The sequence below is a fragment of the Dermacentor silvarum genome, chromosome 3 (genome assembly GCF_013339745.2).
Source record: "Dermacentor silvarum isolate Dsil-2018 chromosome 3, BIME_Dsil_1.4, whole genome shotgun sequence".
NCBI lineage: Eukaryota > Metazoa > Arthropoda > Arachnida > Ixodida > Ixodidae > Dermacentor > Dermacentor silvarum.
The window spans coordinates 159,651,703-159,678,254 of record NC_051156.1 but is presented as its reverse complement, the minus strand read 5'-3'; the positions used below and the strand labels follow the sequence as shown (position 1 = coordinate 159,678,254).

At 47.7% G+C, this 26,552-nt stretch overlaps 1 protein-coding gene across 1 annotated transcript; it reads right to left on the bottom strand.

The window, feature by feature from the left end:
- Positions 1–2,197: 2,197 nt before the first annotated feature.
- Positions 2,198–26,029, bottom strand: LOC119444954 (arylsulfatase B-like). The gene is made up of 10 exons (XM_049664815.1): positions 26,012–26,029; positions 23,362–23,521; positions 21,932–22,044; positions 16,090–16,200; positions 13,689–13,814; positions 12,927–13,053; positions 10,396–10,692; positions 3,125–3,268; positions 2,828–3,018; positions 2,198–2,323 (listed from the first exon to the last, which is right to left on the bottom strand). The coding sequence occupies exons 1-10, from the start codon at positions 26,027–26,029 to the stop codon at positions 2,198–2,200; spliced, it is 1,413 nt and encodes a 470-aa protein (XP_049520772.1).
- Positions 26,030–26,552: the final 523 nt, after the last annotated feature.

Genomic DNA, 26,552 nt, shown 5'->3' with positions numbered 1-26,552 from the left:
AGAGATCTGAAGCCAGCAAGCAATGAAGTAACAAAGAGTGAAAATGGAAACATAATTTTTCATGGACTTTAAAATTAAATATTAATTTTTAAATAAACGATAAATTTGTTATTCATAATTAAATAAATGGAAGAGAAAAATTCACCGACGATTACGATACTCCCTAATGCGAAATTTGAGCGTAGCTCTATACGTGTTTTCATTTCGCGATATATTGGCTGGCGCGGACAATCTGTCTCGTGCGGCACGTTGCAAACGGAGCGAAGTGTGGCACGACTGCCTCGCTAATCTGGAGATCGCGAGAGCCAGCGCGTGGGCGACGCGCGGACGCGAATCACAGCAGCCACCACCGACAAATCTACCAGACGACCCGCGCTACGATGGCGCCATGTCGTAGCTATCGCCGCCGCACTACGCTTTTCTTCTCACGCCTTCGCCATACCCTCCTCTGCTTTCCGCTTCATGGTTCCGCTGCACCCTCCCCTCTGCTCCGTATGCAACAAATTACACGTAATTAGTTACTTGGATCAATGACGTTTCTGGGTATTTTTGTAATTTAACATTTATACTATTTGCATGGTAACGCGCAATTCGAGCACATTTCTCAGTCATCAGTTACATGTAACCAGTTCCATTTTTCACGAAGCGAGCTTTAACAGGCGACATAGTTCTGAGCACTCAAATTTGGCGGGAACTACAGTGTTGAAAAGGATTAAAACGTGTTCATGGGTTACATCCTTCCCTCAATAAGAGTCATGCAGCTGCACCTCCATCACCAGAACATGGCAAGCTTGCAGTTTAGAACACCTCTCTCGGAATTACGACTTCCAAGCTCTTATAAATCCCCCCCCTTTTTTTTTTCTCTCTCTCTCTCTCTCTCTCCTGGAGCGGAGTTCACTGGTAGCAAGAGTTGCTGCTCGATCTCCTTCGCTTAGTGCAGTCAGTACCTTCTCGAACATATGCATGTTTTTGGCATTTAAACGCGCGTGTTTCTCTGTCTGATAGATGACTCATACACCTATTCTTGCAATTGTAACACACCAAGAGTCGTTAGGGGTGAATATATGCAGCTTTATCCTAACCTACATTACAGATTTTGCCACCTTTTCAAGGAACGTGCATGACTGCTGGTGCTAGTTAAAAGTATTTGTTTAGGTCTAAATGGGTAGCGAGTGAAGGATGCTGGGAGGCGGTTTACCAGAGGCTGGCTGTCAAATGGATGGAAACGGCGCTTCTATGGCTCGATAGCGATCGCCACTTCAGACGTTGATGCCAGCTAGGGAATCAGCTGTGGACGATTTTTCAGTTTTGCACTGGCCCTGTCAAGAGCGCCTTCCCCCAGCCTCAGCTACAATGAAGCGCTGCGCTTCACAGAGGACTAAGACCTGAGCATGGCGACATTGAGTCACAACACTTAATCTTGAGAGCAAGGTGTTTATTCGTTACGACATCGCCTTTTTGCCTCCAGCGCGAACATCGAGCAAGTTTTCAGTGTCGCTGCCAGACGTCTTCACAACAAAACGAGTTAAGTCAACCGAAGATAATCTCGAAAAGTCAATTCTTGGTGAAGATAAATGACGTGTTAAATAGCACACATTATAAGATCCAGACCAGTTCATTCTATTTACAACAGAACGAGCTGGTCTGGAGCGAGCGTATGTGCAATGGTAATAAAGGTAGGAAACAATGCAACGTGAACGTAATCGATTACGTTTTAGTAAGTACTCAATTACTTTCGGGGGTAAGTAATTGATAAATAACCAATGGCATTTATGAAAGAAGTAAATAATAGTACTCAGTTACTTTATTCTGTACCATGTCCAAGTCTGCTCTCAGCCCACCTTTCCATTTGTTTTTTTTTTGTTTTTTTTTGTATTGTGGCTGTATAAACTTCAGGGTAGGAACAATAAACTGATGCGGTTGCATTGAAAGCGCCACGATGTGTCTGTCAGTTTCCTTTTGCTTATTATAAGCGCTGGCATTCCACAATCTCAACTATGTTACATCAGGCGAACCTAGTTTCGATCTCAGTAAATTCCACAACAGAGTCTACCACACTCCCCGGCCGTCTAAATAGAGTTGCGCAATAGGAGCGCTTATTATTTTTTTTTCTCATTTCTCTGTTGTAACATTTCAATTTTCACCCAAACTGTTACGGAGTATTCGCTACGGCGGGCACGCTACTGAGTTGTCAGCGCTATAGCCAAGGTTTCCAAATACCATCGTTGTATTGTGGATATCCTCTTGGATCTATTGTGTCGTTCACAGGAGGAACTACGGTCTTGTTGTAGACAGATAGCTTGTCCAGTAGCGCGAACAGGAGCTGTAGAAAAAAAAAGCAGACAGGGAAAATATGTGAGAACTGACAAAATGGTGCCTCGCGAACAATATTCGGGCCTCCTAAATATCGTAGGTTGAAATGAAACCGAAATTAGCGTAGGGAGGCACCTGTTACGCAGCGATGTTCGCGCAGATTAGGCAGTCAAATAAGTGTCACATAATGTACATGGGCGTCGGGAAAACATGCTTTCGTAGAATGGCTAAACTTTGTGAAATTCGCTGTCATGTACAGTGCTCAGCGACTGAAATGCGAGACTCGCAGCCAGTGACTGCCGGCACCGTCTTGCCTCACGGGTGGGTGCTGGGGACACCAAGATGATGCATGTTTGTGCCACATGAAAGCGAAAGCCTCTGCGATGCATTGGGCTCCTCAGCAATCAGCCTAGCACTCGCCCGCGCTCAACCATGCACTCCGAGTATCGCGTTTCAATCGCTGAGCTATGCACTTCTCACCACAAAACGTTTTGGCTGATCCACGAGCACTTACTTCCGGCTGGTCCTTGGCCAGGTTACGCTGCTCGCAAGGATCCCGAGCGACGTCGAAGAGGTAGTAGGTTTCACCCGATTCAAAGTTCTTGTTGACGTCGTCATCGCATGTAAGAGTCGCTTCTTCCCTCCAGCGTCCAACGTTTTTGAAGACGTCTTCTTGTTCGTAGAGCCGCGTGAGTACAGCAGCGGCTGGAGATTGCCGTAGCAAGGAGTCCAGGTCCGGGGAAGAAGAGGGACGGCTTCCGCCAGCAATTGGAAAGTACCGTCGCTATATGATTCGTCGCCCACTACCAACTTGAAATCTTGGGTGCGCAGTGCAGCCTGCCCCCCTGCTGGTCAATGTTGAGGAGAATCTCGGTGCGTGGCGACGGCTTGCCGACGTTGAGCGCGCTCCACATGTCGAAGCCATCGAGTTCACCAAGACTCGTCACGTCGCCTCCTGGCAAGATAACGTGGGCTAGATTGAGCATAATTTACATTGCCACGGGAGTTTCATTTGCTCTCGCTACATGGCTTTGTTATCTCTAGAGACCACATTTTACGGCACCAGTAATGTGGGTATTAGGGGCCTAAAAATTTAGAGGACGCTTAAGCTTCGCTTTTGAGAGTGGAACGCGATAGAATTCGAAGATCCCCGACTGCTACTCGTGGTTCCCAACGACTGCAGCTTGTGCAACCGTAATGTTTACTGGCAAACACTGGCGGCGAACGCTATGCACGTAGGCGAACTTTCTGGTGGAAACGCGGCCTCTTGCGTGGGCCGATCCTGGAGATAGTGCACAACCGCGTTAAAGAAACTATATCATTTTCAGGTTTCCGTATTTGTTTCGCACTTTTAATGTTTCAGTCTGAGAAGATTTACCATAAAAGGTATGCGTTGTGGGTGTTTTTTTTTTTTTCGTGACATGTGTTTGTGGATTGTCATTCTCAAAATTCCGAGGAATAGCTTTGCCAAGAATGCAAGACACGGTATGAGCAACATTAATGATAGAATGGTGTGGCATACCTAAACGTGGTTGGGGATGATTTTCTTGGCCGCGGGCGCCAATGCCGACGCCGACGCCGGATTTTCTGTGACAAGGGGCCCTAAACGCTATCGCGTTAAAACAGATAATTAAAGCCTCATTGTAGGTGCGAAAGGAGCCGCAATAAGCACTATAAATTGTTCGCGAACTACAACCTGTTTTATGTATTGTATACGTGTAGCCTATTTTCGTGGTACGAAAACTGGTGAAGCACTCACTTTGGAGGACTGAAAGACAGCAATCATATTTTGTAAGCCATAAATTTTCCAAAAAAATTCGTGCCAGTTACTAACTCGGAGATAGTATCGCCTTTCACAAAGTTTACTGAGATCGTAGTAACCGTGCGTAGTAACGGCACAGGTCACTTCACTACAAACCCAAAGAAGTTGGTCAACCCCCCCCCCCCCCCCCCCCCCCCCGTGCAGAGCTAAAGCAGTAACCGTTTATGAAACATGGCAGTAATGGCAGCGGTTTAGTAGCATATGTTTGCCAATTAAGTTAGCCTGGCGCCTGTTTTGTTTACAGGGGACATTTTATCTTTCAGAAATGCTAATTAGATCGTTTCTGTCTGAAAACATATGACAGTGGCATTGCCACGCAGTCTAGTCAGTTCTATATGAACATGAAATAACAGCACGTAAGACTCATCCACGGCGGAACAATGAATAGTTTGTAAAAAGGATGCAGCTGTACAGAAGGGAAGAAACGATTAAGGAGAACAACTCCACGTGCTATATAGTGCTTGGGATAATACGCAACAAGTTTCTAAGAACGACTTTATGTATAAGAAGCATTACCCTAACAACCGGAGCATATGTTGTACTGGTGAGCGCTTATGTACATAGATAAGTAAACTGAGTACTGACCGTAAATTTGTGTAATGTGCAGTTACACAAATTATATACAAATGGTAATGTAACGTAATGACAGAAATTCTAAATGTCGCATTAAGGCAACCACTGCACAGAATAATGGACCACGGGTAAGTCGAAGGACCCTTTACTAACTGCGCCTGAGTGAATGTGCGGATTTTGAACTTAATAATTAGCTAGTAAAATGATATAGTAGCAGACAACCTAACAATTCAAAGGTTACATGTACGTTGACCAACACAATTTGCATAGAACACAAGAAAAATCTATTCACCCGTACGCGTACAAGTGTGGCATGAACAGTGAGTAAAATATAGCGTATCGCATGTGAACTACACCGTACTTGATAAGAACAAAACAAATGACCAAACAAAACAGTAAATGGTGTTTGCTTCCACTTCAAAAACTCTATTACAGTGTACATGCAAGAACATTATTGGCAGCCTCGAATTCATGAACGACACCCGGGGCACGCACAAGTACAGAGTCTGTACTCAGGAAACACAATTTGATCCATCGTTCTGGCTGTAGGAATACTTTGCCTCGAGAGGCGGTTAGGTAACGCGTAGACCAGTGGCGAAGCAACTCGGCTTCACCGAGTCTGAACAGCTGTTCTTCTTGATGGCCCCATAATATTATCCGTTATTTGGGTAGTCTGGGGTACATTGCTTTATCTGATTGCCTCAATGCGCCAGACAATTGGGTGCACTTATTTGCCGACAACAAGCGGTTTCGCGTGTTTAAAACAACTGTTCTCTTTTAGTACAGATGGTCTTTGTCTCACTGGTTTAGTATGAAAAAACGGACGTCCAAGGTAAAGCTTATGGTTGATCTTTACATCAATGGCTAAACCAAAGGCAACATTTTAGTTTGAATCAACTAGACATTATATTCCAATTAGGATAGCATTTATAATTAAGTCATTTAATCATCAAAGTCATTAAGGTGTGAGCGGACTCCGGTTGGCTTAGCTCTCTTTCAGAGATGCAGGACTGGTGCACTGCATTTTGTGGGTAGAGCTTGCCTGTGACTCTCAAATTGTCATCGGCTATAGTAACAGTGTGTCAAACGTAGTAAATGCGTAATAGAGGCAGCACTTACTAAGTTTGAGACATTGAAGGTACTAAACAATAGTAAAGAGGTAGTAGCGGGCGGTGAGGTAAGTAAGTGCACCCATTGCTATAATTTTCACCAACTTTCTTGTAAGAATGATCGCTTCGAGGGACATTGCTGGCCACACGAAATGCCTCGTTTTGGTCAATCCGCATTCGGCGGCGAGCACGTTTTGCCACAATAGGTAGTTAGCGTATATCAAATTGGCAAATTTTCCTGCTTACAATGACGCCTCAAGTGGAGCAAGGACGAAAAACACGAAACACGCCAGGATAGCGGTTATGTGTTCAATCAGGAGAAAGCTTCTAAGCGCTGTTGAATGAACTTGTAAATAGACAACTAAGAAGAGAAGTGTTCAATATTAGTGCGCTTAAGAATTTTTGTAATACTTTTAAGAATGGTAATATGATTACAACTTTTTTTTTTAGATTTTGGGTTATCACTCAGAATGACCTTGTAGGGGCTGAAAACGAACGTTTAACACCGACAGAAACTAATTGAACGTTTTTGTATTTCCGTATATTTGACGGCTTCGCGTACTCTAGGGAGGGATTCTTGAGTGTTCGCCGGTTAAGAACCTCCAAAAATTTCTTTGAGGACAAAAATTCCGCTTTTTTTTCTATAAGAGATTTCAATTTTGCACCAAATTCTGTTCGACAGCTGCTATGACACACGTGGGATGCATTAAACTCGTTTTTGTGGAACAGTAGCTCGGTTAAAATTCGTGGGCTGTTCGCGAGAACTCTTCCTTGGGTGTCTTTTGTGTATCGTATTCACTATACTTCGCAAAGTGTTTCTTAATTTATCAAATGTTGGAGCACATGGAGGAGCATGTATCTTTTTATACATATATGCGCTTGTTTAAAAAAAGCCGGCAGATCTCACGCCCTGTGGGAATCGATGTTATGCGAAGCAGTGTGCGGGGAGACTACCAACTTAACGAAACGACCATGAGAGCACCAAGACGGAGGCGGCTGTTTCATGGCCTACATGACACGCATGTAATGACGTTCATGTCCCAAGTCCTCAGGAGTCCCTTTAGCTACGCCTAAGAGACCTGAAGGTGAAATCCCTAGTCATGCTCATGACTATGACTTCGACCATCAACCTGTAGCCTTTTCCTTCATTTAGTACCACATCCAAACCGATTCCACTGGTTTTTGAGTGTTCATCTTTTTTCGCTGAGTCATTGTTATTTTTGCTGAGTCATGGTCATGACTATGACTTCTACCACTATCCTTTATTGTTTACTTAGTGCCCACGTCCGAACCCATTTCAGTCGTTTTGGAGTGTTAATGTTTTTTCGCTGAGTCATTGTCATTTTTGCTGAGTCATGCTCTTGACTAGGGCTTCTACCATCATCATTCAATGTTACATTCACTTAGTGTCCACGCCCGAACCCATTTCAGTGATTTTTCAGTATTAAACTTTTTTCGCTGAGTCATTGTAATTTTTGCTCAGTCATGCTCGTGTCTATGACTTCTACCATAATTCATTAGTGTTTCCTTCACTTATTATACCCACGTCCAAACCCATTTCAGTGGTTTTTGAGTGTTAATCTTTTTTTCGCTGGGTCATTTTCATTTTAGGCGACTGTTTCAGGATCTACATGACACACATGTCATAGCATTCATGCCATGACCTATCATTTAAGTTAGCCATTTACTTTTCTTATACTATGCAAACTTTGGTACCTACCAAATGAACGAATGGATCATGAGAGCACCAAGACGTAGGCGGCTGTTTCATGACCTACCTTACACGCATGTCATGATACACGCATGTCACGCATGCGCATGTCATGACCTGACACGCATGTCATGACCTACCTTACACGCATGTCATGACCTTCATTTATGTTCGTCATACACTCTTGTCATGCTACACCAATTTTGGTACCTACCAAAGTTAACGAAATGACCATGAGAGCGCGACCAAGACGTAGGCGGCTAGATAGATAGATAGATACTGTCAAAGTGGCAAATGTTTGCCAAGAAATGCTTCGTATTTAATAAGAACAGCGGCGGAGGCCGATGTTAGGGGCCGAGTTTGTTGCTTTTGATGATCCGGTCGCTATCAATTCAACTAGCATTCTGGGTATCGTTGGACCAGTTTTCTTTCTGGCTATCTAGCTATATGCCACCAACTATGTGGGCCGATGCCGGAGATAGTACAATCTAAACATGTGGGCCGGTCCCGAAGGTAGCGTGGTCTGAAAATGTGGGCTGTTAGGTATGGGCTACTGGGTATATGCCTTTCTTCAATGAACTTCTTTGACGCCAACCTGGTCCGCTGTGTACGTACCACTAGGTATGCGCGGACTTCATGGCGGTGGCGCCAGATAGCGCAGCGTGTCCAGGGGGAAACGCGAAAGAGGAGCCCGACACGCGCCATACATGACGCGATTCGGCTATTCGCATACTTGGACGGTCATCGTAGATGAGTTCTGCCCGAATTGTTTCCTGGTTTCCTCTGTACATCCCCAAAAGAGAGGAGGCGCTGAAAAAAAAAAGGGGGGGGGGCACGGTAACTGCAGTCGATAGTAGATCTAGCGGACTTCGTACGCTTCCGCCTAATACATGCAGCACACCTGTACAGTGAACATTCCAAGCAGCAGTCTGTAAACACATATCAACATCGAGAAAGCGTCATGACCTATATACCCGTACAGTAACGCTCCCGTGTGGGGATCCTAAACAGTGATTTTCTGATTTAATCGGGTCGAGGGGTTCGCATATCAGGCGATTTGAAAATGAAGACAGCTAAGCTTAGGCAGCCTCTGGTTTAGGCCATCAGGTGTCCACCGAACAGCTGAAATTGAGGGCTGCATGCCTACGCTTATTAGCTGTCCCCTCCCCTCTCGTTCCTGCCCCCCCCCCCAGATGCCAGAACGCAACGGAATTTGCATGCAGGGTTAGGAGTTTTCAATCGCGTCATGCATTAACAGCTCCAGTACGACAATGTAGGTAACTACGATAACCCCGTTTCTACGCCTTCAGTCTTTCTATTCTTCCAGCTATCTATGTACCCTTCTTTATTGCAGCTGGCAGCTTGTTATCGTAAGTCATAAAAGGCTAATTTCTATATGAAGTCAGAGCAGTGTTTTCCACTTCAAAAAGCCTAACACTGTCTCTGTCAAGGCTACAATAATACGCCACATTCAGTGCGCTCCACATTCAAGAAAGTAGCATGCGGCTCCTTTGGCTGCGTGAATCCGCTCGAGTACGAGATAAGGCATATTGTATAGCCTGGTCAACTTCGCTGATGGGTCAGGATTGACGGCTTGCCTAATGTATGTGAGGTATAGTGGGATTCACACCCGTAAAGTAGCGGGCGAAACTATGTTTGCAACTTTGAACGCGTCTACTGAGCGCGTGTATATATCGCGTTCGCAGAGCATCTTATTCCAGCAGAGCTGCCAGCTTTGAGCGCTCTCTCCCTTCCTATCTCTGTCATCTTTCAGTCTCCCCTCCTCCATCCCCACACTGCTGAGCGATGTTCAGGTGTCAGTCGCGAGCTGGACATTTATGGTGCGATCAGCAGGCTTTCTTTCCTCTCTTCTGTCAACTAATCTATCTCTCTCTCTCTCAATTAGCAAGAAAATTATCGTACAAGCGATAGTCGCTTCTTTCCCCTGTGCTACTGAACTCAAGCGCGTTTGCACAGGGCGTTCTTGAATACTGATATACACCGCAAAAAGTAAACGCTAGCGAAAGCGTGTCAACTTATCTCGACATATGTCGCATCTATTAGGTACTGCTATAGACTCTAGTGCCAATAAAATAAAAAAGCCTCTCATCACCCTTTTCGCAAAGGCTTGACCTGGGGAATGCGTCCTCGCAATTTTGGCGGACAATTTGGGGCGCATTGGGCAGTGAAAGTGTACCGGGGGTTGCAACAGCTTGCTGGCGCTGAAGTGCTTGCACCTTCTGGCATAGGGGAAACTGATTTCGCGCACACAAAACAAAAACAAGCCTCACATGTACCTAAAGCTTGTCTGAGCGACGACCAATTCAGCATGTTATCGTAGTCGCGACATTTCATGTCCAGAACTGACATTAAAAACAACAGCAAAATGTGGATGAAATCTTTCGGTGGACTTAAAGTGAGATAAAGCAAGGGTCCACTGCAGAATTCATCCGCGGTCATCGCAAGGTGCAGCGTGTGAACGATGCCATATTCTTTCTGAAGCCTGTCGCTCTCGCTTCGAGTAGCGCTGTCGTATTCCTAATAATAAATTTAGAGGCGCGAAATTGAAAGGCGCGAGCGCTAGCTCGAGTCGGAAGCATAAGCTATAGGGGTTCCCTTATTTTAAGACAGCTTATGGATCTTCTAGGGTTTAAAGAATGGTGTAGGGTTAAAAGCATCTTGCGGTGCACATGACACCGAGAAGATAGCACCGCGTCCCGAAATATCAGTCCCCTCGCGGGAAATCTCGCAAAACCAAGCCGCAAGAAGGACGGGGAGCTAATGGGCATGAACTCGCACTTAAAAGGCGTGTGACGTGAATTGTTACGCACGAAAGAGGCGCATTGGGTTCCAGCAAATGCGCGTACCGGCTGCGGAGTAGAGCGTGGGAAGCCAGTCGGTAATATGCATCAACTGATGAGACACCCGTCGGTGTGGGAGAAGGTCGGCACTCCAGAGGAAAGCGGCTACGCGGACGCCGCCCTCCCAGAGGGAGCCCTTGCTTCCACGCAACGGCGAGTTGTTCGCACAGTTGGAGAGAGAATTATTCTGCGGGGCCCCGCCGTTGTCGCTGCTGAACACTATGACGGTGTTCTCGAGCATCGATGCCGCTTCCAGCTCTTGTAGTACCTCGGCGACGGACTGGTCCACGGCGTCGAGCGCTCCTGCATGCGTTGTCACATTTAGATTATGACACCATAATGCGGGTGGCAAAAGCACCTATGCAGTTTACACTGGGCTCATTGCGAAGATCGCCTTTTGACCCAAGACCCAGACTTGCGGTTAGGGATTCCGCACAGACCTAAAGCGAAGTCATGCAACTTTACTACACGGAACGAAACGCCCGATGACATTTACGCGACATTACCTTCATCGTAAGGAAACCTTACAAAAGCCAATCCTCCGGGGAGAGGGAAAGAACGATTCGCATTAAACGTAGACACACAACCAGTGTATAACTATGGGGAGACATCGCTGGGTTGGCTCTTTCGTTGAATCACGGTTTTCTGCTAAGATTACTCGGAGGAAACTCGAGCGGTGCGATCGTTCGCTACCACGGGAATATTGATTAGCACGTGTATTTATCGAATTTTCGTGCGTGTGTTGCCATTCGTTCTTTTAACGTTAGATAATTCGCTTAATTTCTTCCAAATTTCAAAACACTCTTAGCTCACTATAAACGTAAACAAACACCTGATATACAACAACCAAACAATCTAACGAAGAAACATCCATAACAGCTTCAGCCAGATTGTCCGCGATATACAAAATGCGTAGTATCTTTGTCTGAATGTCTAATAATATTACTAAGCAACTGTTTGTTATAATTCAAACTTCAACCGCCAGTTAACGCACGTCACATCTAAGGTTGTCTACTCAAAGTCAGGGCTCTTGTGTGAGAAAGAGAATAGAACTGAAGACCGGGCTAGTTGGTAATGATTCATTATGAGCATAATAGCGCAAGACATTTAAATAAAGTAAAATCCGTGGTTTTACGTGCCGAAACCACTATCTGTATATGAGGCACGCTGTAGTGGGGGACAGCAGGTAAATTTTTCCCACCTGGTGTTCTTGAACGTGCACCAAATACACGCTACACACACGAGTGTTTCTGAGTTCCACCATTTCATCAGCGCCGGAATGCGGCCGCCGTGGCGGGGAAACTGAACCCGCGACCTCGTTTTAGCAGCCCGACGCCATAGCCACTTATCCACCATGGTAGGTAGCCCCAGGCAAGACGAGGTGAAGAAATTATACCTCCCTTCCACTCCGTGAAGATGGTCGAACAGCGAAGCTGTGTTAGTTACACCGAGTGTTACGAGTGTTACATGTGCATGTGTTGCATGTCATGCAATTGCGTAAAGACAAGTAAACACAGATCTACAACGTGAACTTATATTAAAACGTTGCGAGGCGAGAAGAGGCAGCGACTTCCGACGCTACTCGACGAGTGTCCAGTCCTACCCCCCGTGGTTGCTCAGTGGCTATGGTGTTGGGCTGCTGAGCACGAGGTCGCGGGATAGAACCCCGGCCACGGTGGCCGCATTTCGATGGGGGCGAAATGCGAAAACACACGTGTACTTAGATTTAGGTGCATGTTAAAGAACCGCAGGTGGTCCAAATTTCCGGAGTCCCCCACTACAGCGTGCCTCATAATCAGATCGTGGTTTTGGCACGTAAAAATTCCATAATTTAATTTTAAGTGTCCAGTCCTCTGGTCGAAACCTGCCCAGCCGCCGCCAGAGGCATCGGTTGCCGTCACGGACACCGCGCGAGTTCGGCGCGAACGCGGCGAAACGCGGACGGCGTCGGCAACAGCTCCGCGCGTTATCCGGAAGGGCACGCCGCACAGACACACGTTCTCTTATGCCCTTCGCCTCTCCTCGCACCCAGGGCGGCATCTTATTGGTCGCCTCCTCCCCCAGCGCGCCTCTTCTCCTCTGCTGGTCACGTGACCTTCCCTCCCCCAGCGCTGCTCATCCTCTCCTGGTTAGGTGACCTGCGTGACACCGGCGGACGGACGGACGACGCAGCCACGACCTGCAAGAGCTCCGCTGTTAAAAGGAAACAGGATGGGCACAGTTGGGCACAGCAGGGCACAGTGTAGCAGAATGAAGGCCGGAGAAAAAAAGAAGGGAAGGGAAGGACGCGATCGACAGCGACCCAAGAGAGAAATAGACAGGACAGACAAGGGAAATGCAAGGAGATTTACTATAGGGCTGGGCTAGGTTGGCTACCCTGCCAGAAGTGGTAAAGGGGACTGTAAGATAAGGAGTAGGAGAGCTGAAATGATTACAGTGTGTATGCACGCGCATGCACAAACGTTCGTCAGTCATGGATACATTGTAAGGAAACAGCGAGCACACTGGATTTAGAGTCTGTGCAACTGCAATAATACCTGCGTAATGTGTCCGCTCCATGTCATTAATGTAGGGAAATTTGGCCACGTTCTCTGTAGGGGCTTCAAGCAGGTACGGTTCGATGCCCGCATGCGTGGCCTGATGAGCCAGGTAAAGGAACAGAGGCTGCACAGAAAAGAGAGCGATTTATTTTTGGCTAGCTGCATCATGCACATCGTGCTTTTTCTGCATATGTCATGTGCACGTCGACGTCGTATGCAGTAGTGAAAAAAGTGCTGTGTTTGACTTATCTAACGGCGCGCTTTACAAGGAAGCATGCGGGTCAGATTAAATCAGCTTTTACGAAGCCGAGCAACACGACCAAGAAAACATTTGAAAGGGCATACATGACATGTGGTACGTAGTGAAATTTCAAGTAAGTGCACAAGGATCATGTCGACATGCACTCAGGTAGACTTGTGTATAGCGCCTGAGAGATGTTAACACGAGCGGCGAATTTGTCACGAAAAAATGTCAAAGTAGAGCCAACTTCCGGCGTCATGAACGATTCCCAAAATGTGACGTCAGGGCCTCTCCTCAGCTTTTTGCTTCCCACATGGACACGCAGAACTTTCTTTTCTTGTTTTCAACAATATAAAATGTGGTTTGGATCGAACGAGGACTGCCCCTCCAGGATGGTACGGAAAGTCCAGCTTTCACTGCTCGCGGATGATTAAAAACGCGCTATAGTGATAAGGGTATCTGATTTCTCTTAAGCAAGATTCGTATTATCGGGATGACGTGAACGAGCATTTGGCCACCTTCGAGTTGTCCCTGTTCCTGATAATGGACTTTGCTCGATCTGTGAACAGCGTCGTCGAGTATGTGCCGTTTTTTGTAGTCAGAGGCTCGGTGCCACTCCAGAAGTCAAGTCCCTCGTTGTCACCCTGCGCAGTGAATGGGCTACTTAATGAGCGGCCTTGGAATAAAACCAGACATGGGTGGAGTGTCTCCAAACACAGCCACTGTGAATCTAAATCTAAGAGAAAGAAATACAAAAGCACCCCCCCCCCCCCTCCCCCAGCTTGCCTGCGCACAAGCACACCAGAAAAACGACAACAACCCAGCCATCGACCAGAGCTTCACGAGTGTGGAGTATCCATACAAAGTTTAAAGTGTAGGGGTGCATGAATAGTGATTTTTCAAAACCGATATGAGTAAGAATTTAATAGCGCCAGAAGCGAAGCGAATCGAATAGTTTTCGAAGAATAAATAGCAGCGTTATCACGATTATTATGTAACGATGCTCACAGTCAAGCATTCTTAAAGTTAGCAGGCTTCTGTCATTACGTCATTACGTAGTACGTTATGAATCGTTGTTTATTAAAAACACAACTGAAGCACTAGGAGCAAACAGGTGCGAATGATTGATGTACAGCCTGTAAATTATGGCTACCTACTCGTAAGTAAGGTAGCCTGCTCCACTACGCAAGCTATCATGTCTTATGTGCATACCATGCCCGTGGGGGTGAAAATTTACCATAATTTAGCTCCAATATTGTGTTTGTTTGGGCCCACTTGACGTTTAGAAATATTCGAAATGTATTCGAAAAAATATTCGGATTTACTAACAATGTTTATTTGATACTTATTTGTAATCAAATTTATTTGATAATTTGTAAATTGCAATATAGGCCATCAGGTAATTAGGAAAAACTTAATTAGTGCAGTTCTGGTAATTATTCAATTATGCTTTTCAATTTCTTGTGGAAGTAATGTCCGCCTCTTCGAGTAGACCAGCTCATGAACTAGAATTGTGCTATCTGCTGCAGGCAACCTTTAAGAATTTTTGAAAGTGTTCGCTGAAACACCCTGTATATATATATATATATATATATATATATATATATATATATATATATATATATATATATATATATATATATAGACAGCCCACGAAAACAACATCAACGACAACTGCAAAAAATAACAACTCTGAGACATATCATATCCAAGGGGTAAAATCTAGCAGATAAAATTTAGTAACAATAAACAGTCACATTCAAAATTGAATTAGAAGCACTGTTCATAAAATGATCAGATATAGTGCACACGGAGACCATTTATCATTCGATAAAGATACTACAAACAATAATATCGTAACATTCTCGTTTCGTATTCGTAACTAAAGGACTCATGTTCGTTTGCAGAAATATTTTCTTTAGTTCTCTTGTATTCGTGGTCATACTATCAACATAATCTTCTAGGTAATTGTTTAGCAAGGTGGGAATGCGGTACTCAGGCGATTGCGTTGCTTAATTCGTTCGGGGAGCATGTATTTTCCAACATACTGGTTTACGTGTGTCATATTGTCTAGAAAGTTTTTGAATCAGTTGACCAAGTTTAGTTAGGTAATTTCTGTTGCGTTTAGAATTCTTTATTATCGTCTTGCAGAAATTGCAGTTATACATGTTTGGACCTGCAACGAGCCTAATTTATTTAGCAACGGTTGTACCGGAGAATCATATGAAGACTGGGTTATATCTCGACTAACGTTTTTTGTAGTTAACTTAGCTTCTGAATATTACCAATAGTTGTACCTCAAAATAATATGTATTAATAATAGAACTGGAGAGTGTTCATAGATTCAGGGAAGCGATTGACAAGGAAGAACATCCCTATTCGTACCATCACTTCTTACCTTCAGGCACCATATCGTATAACAGTAGCAGTCTCTACGAGGCATCCCACCGGAAGCCCCACAGGAACTGTATTTTGTGTATTTATTTGTGTAAATATTTTGTCTTTTTCTCTCTCCTGCAGAAACTCCTTAACGTTTTAGGTACATTTGACCACACAGCTGCTGCAGAACAGTTAGACGATAGTTAAGTGGTTGTGATTGCTTATGATGCATAATAACTTCCTGACAAAGAAAGACGTACACCGACCAAATAAAACTTTAAAAGCAAGACGTTGCGGCTTCCCTACGGAAGCCGATACGTCGTGCTTTTAAAGTTTTATTTGGTCGGTGTACGTCTTTCTTTGTAATATTTAATCCCGACCAAACTTCCTAAACGTGAGGTAAAAACACAAAGACAAAACGCAAACCTCAATGCTACTTTTGTTGCCTCCTTAATGTGCGCCGGAGCAGTGTGCGAAATTTCTAGTTAGCGAGGCCTCCTGTTAAATTTATTCAACGGGCGAGAGAAGTTGCGGTACTACCCATCTAAGAATGTGGCTGTAGTAGTCCTCGGGGCCTGTGTGCAAGCCGAGGAAGCTGTTGAAGCCTCGGTTCGTGGGCATGTACTGCTCGGTGGAGTAGCCGAGATGCCACTGAAAAAAAAAAAAATGAGCGGAGGCCATCTTCGGATAATTGTCAAAGTAAAGCAATAGTTTCTCTGTAGATCTGCTGAGATCAAGGAGGTTTAAAAAATGGCTGAGATATGTTTCTGGGAACTCATTGGTTAGCTCTATTGGTAATTAATGCAATGAGGCGTATGGGTGCGGTGATAGATGGACACGTAGGAGGGCAATAGGCAAAGAACAGTGTTGTCCGCGACACTAGAGAGCTTTATATTAGGGGACACAAGCACCACCCAAGCGTTGGGGAACGTAAACTCCGTTCGGGGCCTTTCACGCTTTTACGCGCAAGCTTAAATGGCTAGGCGCACGACGGCAGTCGAGGGGTTGTATGAAGCCGCGAAGTACGCGGAAGAGGAAGGCGCCTGGAGGTGGAGAAGAGAATCTTGCACCGAGGAAAGTACGAAGGAGCGCGCCGAGCGCTCGGCAAACCAACGCGACCGATAGGAATGTCTAGGTGACGTTGAACGAATCGGGGAAGGAGAAAAGTAGCGAAGCTTCGCAGATGAGGAAAATACAGGCAAAGCGCGCTGGGTTGACCACCTCTGGCAGTTGCTACGGGTTGTATGCGCGCTATGAAGGTGCCGGGTTCGCCTTGTGATCGAGTTGACGAGCGCCGAGCGCGAAGGACAGAGCAGCAATGCAAGCGGTGGCAGGCAGATCGCGAGTTGACCGACCCCGCAGTCGTAGCATCTGCAGATCGCTTTCAAGATACGGCGCGCGCCGCTGAGCAAACTACACAACTGCTACCAGAGTACAAGCCCCCTCCCCCCCCCTCTCCCGAGCTACCTCTCCGTTTTCCTCCCCTGTGCGCGATTCGGCTCACCGTCGCACGATTTCACTCGGCCATACACCATAATGGCGCGCGGAAACGATGTTGTCGCCCTTGGATTTTGTACGGAACATCGCGGTGAACACGACGGCAGCAATGCGCCTGGAATGTTCATATCATTTCTAGAGCAATTACATACGAATGGCACCCATACGCTTGCGCGTAACCCGCGTTCAGGCAGTGCAACGTCACTGTAATTTTTAAGGCCGTAGCTGCGGCGAGCGTCAGCGTTGTTCCCCGGCGTAACCGACCGAACGAGGAGCGCAGTGGGGAATGAAAGAGCGCAGAGCAAAGGATGAAAGAGCGAACGCGGCGCGCAGTTGGGAATGAAAGACGGCGAGAGCGAAGAGAACGCGAGGAAGAAAGCAGAGGAAGCCACCTTGAAACACCCCCAGATGGCGCTCGTGTCCGCGCAACCGCGGCAGAGGCGGCACCGGCCATGCCGGGGCAAGAGAAAAAAGTTGTCGCAGTTTCACCTGAAAGGCGAAGCATCAATTGCGATAGCAAATTTGTAGAGAGCTATACGGAGTATTGATATTAGCTTTATCAGCTGTATAAACTTGGACATGCAGCAGCACCGGCAACACGAAGAACTATTGTCGACGCCGTCGGCGTTTTGCCCGCGTTCGCTCAAAATGCGTGCGGCGTTGGTGACTGTTGCCGGAGCCTCTGATATAAATAGGCACTTGGTGCCGCAGCTAAACGTCGCCTCCCTTCCCTCCCCCTCCCCCTCCCCCACGGCCTCTCGCGCGTCGGAAAAAGGCGCGTTTGCTCTACATATATGGCGATTGTAAAGGAGGAAAGAGACGCTTACTTCTGCAGCCCTTAAGCGAGCACGGCGCAGAACGCGCGTTTGTTCTCCGCCGTGCGTTCACTCCCCGTGAAAGCGCGCGCCCCTCGCGCCCTTTCACTCGCACATACAGCGTTCGGCGCGCGGCGACGATTTCATCTCCATTGACGTCATACGGAACCTCACGGCGACGGCGACGGCTACGGCGACGGCGACGCCGACGGCAGAAATCTGCTTTTGAGTGTCCATATAATTGCTATCGCAATAAAAAGTCACAGGCCTGCGTGGCACTCACAGCACAGTCACAGCGTAAGCTGGTGGAGCGGCTCAAGAGTAGCTCCAATTTGGGCCCCACGCACAACAGGGTCTTTGCGGCAGTCTGTTAGCCTCGTTTTGACGAGAAAGATCTGAATTGTCCGCACGGCGTCGACGGCGAGCTGCAGCTTGTAGTGGTCTCTGCAAAGCAGTCTGCTGAGCCCGATCAAGCCTTAGAACTGCAACTTACATGTCGGGCGCGGGTTCGATCCCGGCGAGTATCGGGTACTTTTTTCGCGTTTCCGGCGATAGCGGTTACGCGGCAGCCGCGCGGCGGCATCATCGCGACCCGAAACGGCTAATGGAATGAGCCTATAACAGCTTACGCTGTAGCGATGTTTCACTTCGCGAACGCGGGTGACGAGCAAGCGTATTGTTGCTATAGCGCACATGAAGCTATCAGCCCTCGGTGCACCTCGACGGCTAGACTGTCCGCATCGCAGATTGCTTTCAGGACAGGGCTCGAGCGGCCGCTCCATAAGCAGCAGCCACCGGAGAAAAACGCCCTCCCCACGCTGGTGGAAAGACGGCGCCCTTTCTCCCAGCTATCCTTCCTTACGCGCGCGAGATTGAACCGCCAACGTCGGCTCACCGTCACACGCTTTTGCTCGCACATACAGCATTCGGCGCGATCAACAGATGAACCCCGTACGTCCATTACGTATAGCTCCCGTAGCCTGCCACAGTATGGTATGGTATGATAAAACTTTATTACGGTCCCTCGGAACGCGCGTCAGCACGTAGCGGACCGCTCCCACGTCGGTACAGAGTTTTCTCGTTAAATTACGGTTGCATAAGCTGCAGTTACCGGAAAGCGGCAACTGTGCGGCCGGTCTATTAAAGGGCCTCGCGTCGCGGCTTTACCAGTCGGTGATCGGTGCGATGCCTTAATGTATCGCGAAATGAAAACACGTGCGAAGCTGCGCTCAAATTTCGCATTAGGGAGTATCGTAATCGTAGGTGATGTTTTTTTTTTGTGCTCGCTTTGGGTTCTTGTGTACGCCCGGCAGTTTGCGTCCCCCCACGCTTGGGTGGGGCTTGCGTCCCCTAATCTTAAAATCTCTGCTACCATCGTCACCATCATCGTCGCCTTGCTGTTGTCGTGACACATACGTTCGCGGCCCATACATAATTGCTCACCTTACTCAAGCGTGTTCGTCTACCTGGTAACGTGTTGCAGAAACGCGAACGATGCCTGAAAACCGGACGCATCCAAAATTCTTCCCATAACATCGACTCCCGCATTACGTGTGATCTGCAATAATTAGATAATCTGTAAATGAGTTTTGTCCTACTTACTCTCACAGAAGCATCTATCAACAGGGCTTACGCAGCTTGTCCCTGCTGCAATCGGCTATAGAGCAGATTTGTGTGTGTGTGTAAGTGGGTGTTTAAGTGGAGGACACACATGCTCAATTAGTACTCTGACTAAACAATCGATTTCGTCAACACATGTACAGCTTGTTTAGAGCACAAAAGAAAACAAGCATATCTGGGCATCCATGCAGCGTAACCGCACGACCTGCTGACCCATGTGGAAAAAATTACAGGCAGCTTCACACTAGTGGTGCGAACAATGGGCAAACAGCGAAGCTGGCGACCCCACCTAGCTTTATCTCGGTTCGGCCAAGTTTTTGCGAGGTTATGCTTCGAGAGTCGGCCACGTTTTGCGCAAGATCACCCCGGAATCATCGACAGCCCAAGGAGCAACGAACAGTCGGTCATTAAAGTATCTGGACGCTCAAACGCTTTTGGTCGGTTTCGCGGGCTCCATACACTCCGGATCTTCGGCGAATCGCCGACGTTTCGCCGCCGGGATACTTGGGATCGGACCGAAGACGTCTCACTCGCTTTCGTGTAGCAACGTGGCGGCTTTCGCGCTGCGCTTCCTCTTCTTCGGGAGTGACGCTCTTCTTCGGCCGCCCCATCTTCGCGGCGATGTGCTCGGCGCGGAGACGGCGGGGGTGTTGTGTCGCCGCGGCGGCGAGGTGGAGCTATATATCCCGTGGGTCGGCGCAGTGAAGTCAAGGCATAGCTCCGCCTCTGCGCAGCCGCGGAAACCACTCCGCACGGCGCGGTGACGTCATGGCTCGGCAAAACTAAGGTGAAGCGATGCGGCGCGCGCGATGACGTCACGGCTCACGCATCTGTGGCGAGGCTCGGCATGGTCGGCGCAGCTGGGGCGAAGCGTTGCTAGGCGACGCATGGTGACGTCATCGCTAGGCGGAGGTATTGCGGCGTACACTCGACGGGCCATCTTCGAGCTTCAACAGCTTCGCTAGTTCACAGGGGTATGCGTCATTGCGCTTGGACCCTTTCTGCACTAACTCCAGAATCGGCCCACATTTCGGGCGTATACACCACCGGACTACCTCCAGCTTAAACAGCTTCGCTGTTAAAAGCTTGAATAACCTTGCTAATGGCTCAGCGGCTATTGCGTTCTTCTGCTAAGCACGAGCCTGATGACTCAATTCGCGGTCACCGAGGCTGCATTCTGATGCTAGTGGCATGCAAAAATCCTCGCTTGCTTAGTTTAGGTGCATGTTATCTGAGAACCCCAAGTTGTCGCAATTAATCTGGAGACCTACACTATAGTGCGGTAGTGAGCGAAGCCATAGAGCCCGTCTGTTTCTTTGGCACCTAATACTTCATAACGTATTTATGCCCTACATCGTTATTTCGAATAGTCTGGACATAGAAGTAAACGACGGAGAAAAGGCTGACTTTTATAAACAGTACTATATTGGTAAGATTTACATACTGTGGGAGATGAATTGAATGTTTGCATCGGCAGAAGCATACTGGTGCCACGCAGGATTTTTTAAAATAGAAAATAAGCTACCATTACTTAGGCACGACGGGCTTGTAAGCTGATGATAATGCGCATTAGGCCAGAAGTCTTGGTGCGCTGTTGCTAAACGCGTCTGAAGGAGATAGGAGAGGGAGCGCTCACATCAGTTGACAAATAAAGTGCACCAACATAGATTTCTATTGTGGCATCATACAAGTTTGTTCTGTCCTCAAACGCGGCTTACTGCAAATCTATGCTTGGCCGAGAAGGGGAGTTTAGACACTACATTTCTTTGGTGGTTTGTACAACTTCCTTTAACATGGGTTTAGATAAAATAAAGAAATTCGAGGGCTCTTATGGAAACATAATGCTGTAAAACAAACTCTCTTGCCTAATGCCTTCATGTGAAAGGATAACATAGTATTCGGATCAGATAGGTGAGTGCAGAAATAAGGCATAATATAAAAAATGTTCAAAACTTTGAATTTCTGCAGAGAGAGAACATGTACATTCCGGCTTGTTGGTGATGCACCACTTACTAACAGCGCGGAGAGAAATCTATTCAAGAAGCAAGGACCGCGCTGCCCTTCAATATATATACATATGTTGGCGCAGTAAAGAGGAACATGGAAGAAGCTAAGAAAACTAAAATATTGTGCGCCGTAGCGACGAGCAAAAGCTTAACGCAAACAACCAAAACAAAGAAATACAACAAATCTATGAACCTATAAACCATAACCTGGAAGTCAGGGCAGTGTTTTTTTTTTTTTTCTTGTACAAATGTCCTTGCTTCTTCAACGCTGTAGGGGATGTCAAAAATGATTTTGGCATTTCGTGCGTTGATTAAATTTCTTGTTGGAAGCGTTTAGCATGCCTCGTTTAAGATATACTGGAAGCCGTGATTAGCTTTTGTTTGCACCACGAGCATCAAATGCCGCTGCGGTTCCTATTTGGAGCTCAGAGAGCGACACTATACCTTTCCGATCATGTGCGTCTCATAGCCCAAGTCCCTGAAATGCTGGGGCATAATCGTCAGTTCGAGCGGCAAGCCCCCTGGTTGTGCCGGTAGTAGAACGCAATGCTGGAAACCTGAGTCATTTAAGAAAGCACGAACCAACATTAGGGTGAAGTAATCAGCCTTCGTGGGCGAATGAATTGAACCACGTTGGCTAGAATAACAGGTGAGCACGCAATACTGTTGAACTTGGAGATAATCAATTGTGCAGTGTACAGAGAACGGTGAAAAAGAAAACAGAGCGCCTTTACGCTAATGGTTTGACGTGGCGTTATGGACATACGAAATTGAAATCAGTAATCCACCCCCCATTTTACTTTATTTTTTATTTTATTTGTACATACTGCAGCCCTATCGGGCTATGGCAGGAGTGGGTGTGAAAAGCAGAGGAATGATAAATAATAAACAATAAAGGCAATACGAACAATACAAATCAAAACTATTCAATGGCTGCTAGGAATAAGTTTAAAGGAATCGAAAAGAATTAACCTTTATGTTCGCCGATTGCTCGCGCATATGTTTCGCCTTTTTTCTTTTTTTTAATCAGCGGTTGCCGTACTCTTCAGCCTTTCGTCTTTAACGAAACAATAATTGGCCATTAAAAATTTGACAGGCTGTGAATTTAGAACAGAAAGACGTGCAAAGCTTCTTTTTTTTTTGTAAAATAGCCTGCTGTGGAGGTTCAAATAATAATCACTGCTGGTTAGTAACAATTAAATACGCTCTTCAGTTTGTTTCTCTCTTAAAATATAGGCGGGTAAATGCGGTTGGCTGTCCTAATGCCTTGCTAAATGCTTGCGTACGACTATTGCTACCACCCGCTGGGTTGGCTCAGTCAGCTAAGGCGTTGCGCTGCTGAGCACGAGATCGCGGGAACGAATTCCGGCCGCGGCGGCCGCATTCCGATGGAGGCGAAATGCAAAAACGCCCGTGTGCTTGCTTTGTAGTGCACGTTAAAGAACCCCAGGTGGTCAAAAACGCCCGTGTGCTTGATTTGTAGTGCGCGTTAAAGAACCCCAGGTGGTCAAAATTAATCCGGAGTCCTCCACTACGGCGTGCCTCATAATCAGAACTGGTTTTGGCACGTAAAACCCCAGAAAGACTATTGCTACCGATGACAAGACTAACTGCAAACGGTCGTATGTTTATGCTTTATATTCCACTAAGACGCCGCTAGGGATGCTACTGCGGGTTTACCATGATTCAAATTATTATATAGTTTGCGAATTGTAACCTAACGTGTCCAAGCTGCAGTCTGTGTGCAGCCATAAGAATTTCACCCATGCAGCTGACATTGAGAAATCAGTGTGGATGGGTCCTTCTTTCCGGCTGCCCTTAATACGAGTGTTTCTAAAGAAAAAAAAAAAAAAAAAACGTTACGGCCCATTCACCGATGTGTATGCAATAGCGGCCGCTCATGAGTGCTCCCCTGGAAGGTGAGCACAGGGGCATGACGTAGTAGTTGTTTAAAACCACTCCCGTGCTGGCCAGGGCGTCCAAGTTTGGTGTAGGGATTTGAGGGGAGCCATGGAAGCTGACGTCGGCCCAACCCTGCAATAAAAATATGGATTAGGAAAAATGCTTGACCTGCCACGTGTGCACGTTAATATTGATGTTTACGTCAGATTTGAGGGTGCATTGTAGGCCGACTAAAAGCTAAATATCTTCAACACCACCCACCAAAGATCCGGCTTCCTCTCCAGAATTCAAGCACATAAGAGTTGCAGCATGAATCAGCCATGGCTAGCCCCACAGTAACAATATCGAGTGCTCAACAAACGTGCTTTGACTGTTAAGGAACCAGTACAGAGTTCCTCGAAAGATGTGAAAGCCGTTTATAGAAATGAACTGTAGGAAATGCCTCTGCCACCTTCACCGCATGCTAAGGAAGACTTAGGTTTCTATTTAACATATTGAATATTGAGGCATAGCCGGTTCCATGGAGTTTGGAACCATTTGTTACAAGTTGTCTCCAGCGTTGTCATCTGCTAATCGCAGGATCGCAGATTGCTGAGGCATTCTTCATTTGCCTTTATCCACAATCCTTAGCCGTCTACCATCTTGAAAACTTCTTGTAAAAATATGCATTGCATGGGGCCCCCGACCTCAAGTTTGCAGACAGACGCCAGCAGTACCCCTTCCCCTGGCGTAGATAGGCGTCACCAAGTATCAATCAGTTCGCCGGCACCGTTCGCGATGCTCGTGATTTTAGACCGATAGCACTACTACTCCAGGTACAAATCCAGAAAACGCCTGGTTCAAAAAATCTGACCTTCAAACTCAGCGAAAGTCAAACTGGGACTTAGCCTGCCGCTACCGGCAGCTGCTGCGTACGCCGCGCGGGCGCCCATATCTTGAAATTGATCTGCGATGTGTACAAAGTGCGCCGAGTGCTGGTAGGTTCGTATGCGCTGTGCTTTCGACGCTTAGTTCGCCGTTGAATCGAGACGCAGCATGAAGGTCAATTCGCTCGCTCCTGCTGCCGCACCGAGCAGCTTGTGTGTGTGTTGTCTTGTGGTGCAATTGTAGATGCGGCAGTTGCTTACAGCGCCGAGCAAGGTCCGTGTCCTTTTCCAAAGCAAGCAAAACCGTGCTATAGGCGGCCCGAGGGCCCATTGTCGTCCTGCTTTCTTCTCTCTCCCCCCCCCCCCCCCCTCACATGATTCTCGCGTGAATCAATAAAGTTTACCACCCTTGAAAGCACGCGTCCCTCGCGGCCTTTCATTCGCACATACAGCGTCCGGAGCGCGGCGACGGCGACGCCGACGGCAGAAATCTGCTTTGGAGTGTCCATATTGACCCTTTTCGTGGAGCAGTTGGTTTTAGAGAAACGAGATGGCGCTCACGGCGGCGCGCCATACCTCTCCTCAGCGACCGCGCACGAATACGAAACCATTACTGCTTCTACCTTGCTTCTGTGCGATCAGCTGTCGGACATGCAACTGAGTTTTCGCTAACACACTGTGCTCCAATCATGCTAGTGTAGTGAAGATGAATACCCGGCGCTGCAGCCACATATCCAGTCGTCCGGGAGGCGCGAGCTCGAGATTGCCTGAGCTTTCCTGGTTGAGACACGCTGCTTGCTGTTCTCTTGTCCTGTATTCATATTAGATTCTGGTGGAGGTGTTGCGGTTTTCCCCCAACCCGGACTTACGCACCCGAACTCTGCCGTCCGTCATGCCTGACGACCCCAGCCCGACATCCCCACCGGTTACTCCAGCCATCGTATGTGCCGGTGCCCAGCGTCAGCGGAATCTTGACGTCTTCAGCGGCACCGATGAGAAAGACGTTGAAGATTGGCTGGAATCGTACGAACGCGCCAGCAACCTCCAACAAATGGGACGATCCCTTCAAGCTCAGCAACGCGATCTTCTATTTATCGGGCGTCGCCAAGCTCTGGTTCAAAAACCACGAAGCCGATCTCCGCACGTGGGCTAGCTTCAAAACCAGCATCGCGGACGTTTTAGGTCGCCCTGGCGTGCGCAAACTTCGCGCTGAACAACGCCTACGAAGCCGATCCTAGCAAACTGGTGAAACGTTCACCAGTTACATTAAGGACATCGTCCACCTCTGCCGGCGTGTCAACCCGACGATGGCGGAGGCGGACAAGGTACGTCACATGATGAAGGGCATTTCCGACGATGCCTTTCATATGCTGCTGTCCAAAAACCCAGGCACTATTTCTCAGGTCATTGAGCTTTGCCAGAGTTTCGACGAGCTCTGCAGACAGCGTCTTCTCACACGGCGCCCACCTGTGTCCGGTGAAAGCCTCGCGAGCGTGGCCGCGGCTCCTGATATGGACTCCCTGCTTTGCCAGATAAAAGAGTTCGTCCGTGCTGAGGTCGCTCATCAGCTTTCGCTGCTGTCCTCAACCACGCCACCACCCTCGCCTTTGCCGGCCAACCTTCGCCAGGTCATCCACGAGCAAGTTTGCGTAGCTCTCCCTTCTGCCCGCGAGAGTCCGCCGGTGCCAACTCCCGTTGCTTTTCCCGAGGTGACTGCACCTCTCAGCTATGCCGAGGCTCTCGCGCGGCCCCCCACCTCGGGCCCTTGCGCCATTCCCATCAGCCGTGCCACTGCGTCCAGCTCCTGAATCCGTTCAGCCGCGGTACCCACACAGCAGTGGACAATGGCGCACTCCTGACAACCGGCCAATATGTTATGAGTGTGGTCTACCTGGCCACATTTCACGATTTTGCCGTCGCCGCGCACCATCCTACCGCCGTCGCTTCGACACCGAACCACACGTTTCGCCATACCCGTCATCCTCCGCGTCTCAGAACCCTGGCCCGATGTCTTCCTATTCCGACCACCGCCCTCTTGTTGACCGCCGTTCGCCATCACCTCGACGCCGCTCTCTTTCGCCGATGCGTCGTCGTCCTTCTACGCCTGAACGGGAAAACTAATCGCCGCAGTTCCAGAGGCAAGAACTGCGTCACCCACGAATAGACCAAGGCCTCTCTCTTCTCCGACAAATGTTATTGACGTATATGTGAACGGCGTCGCTGCACTCGCTCTCGTTGACGCTGGTGCCGCAGTTTCAGTTATTAGTGCCAAACTTTGCGTTCGCTCAGAAAAGTTA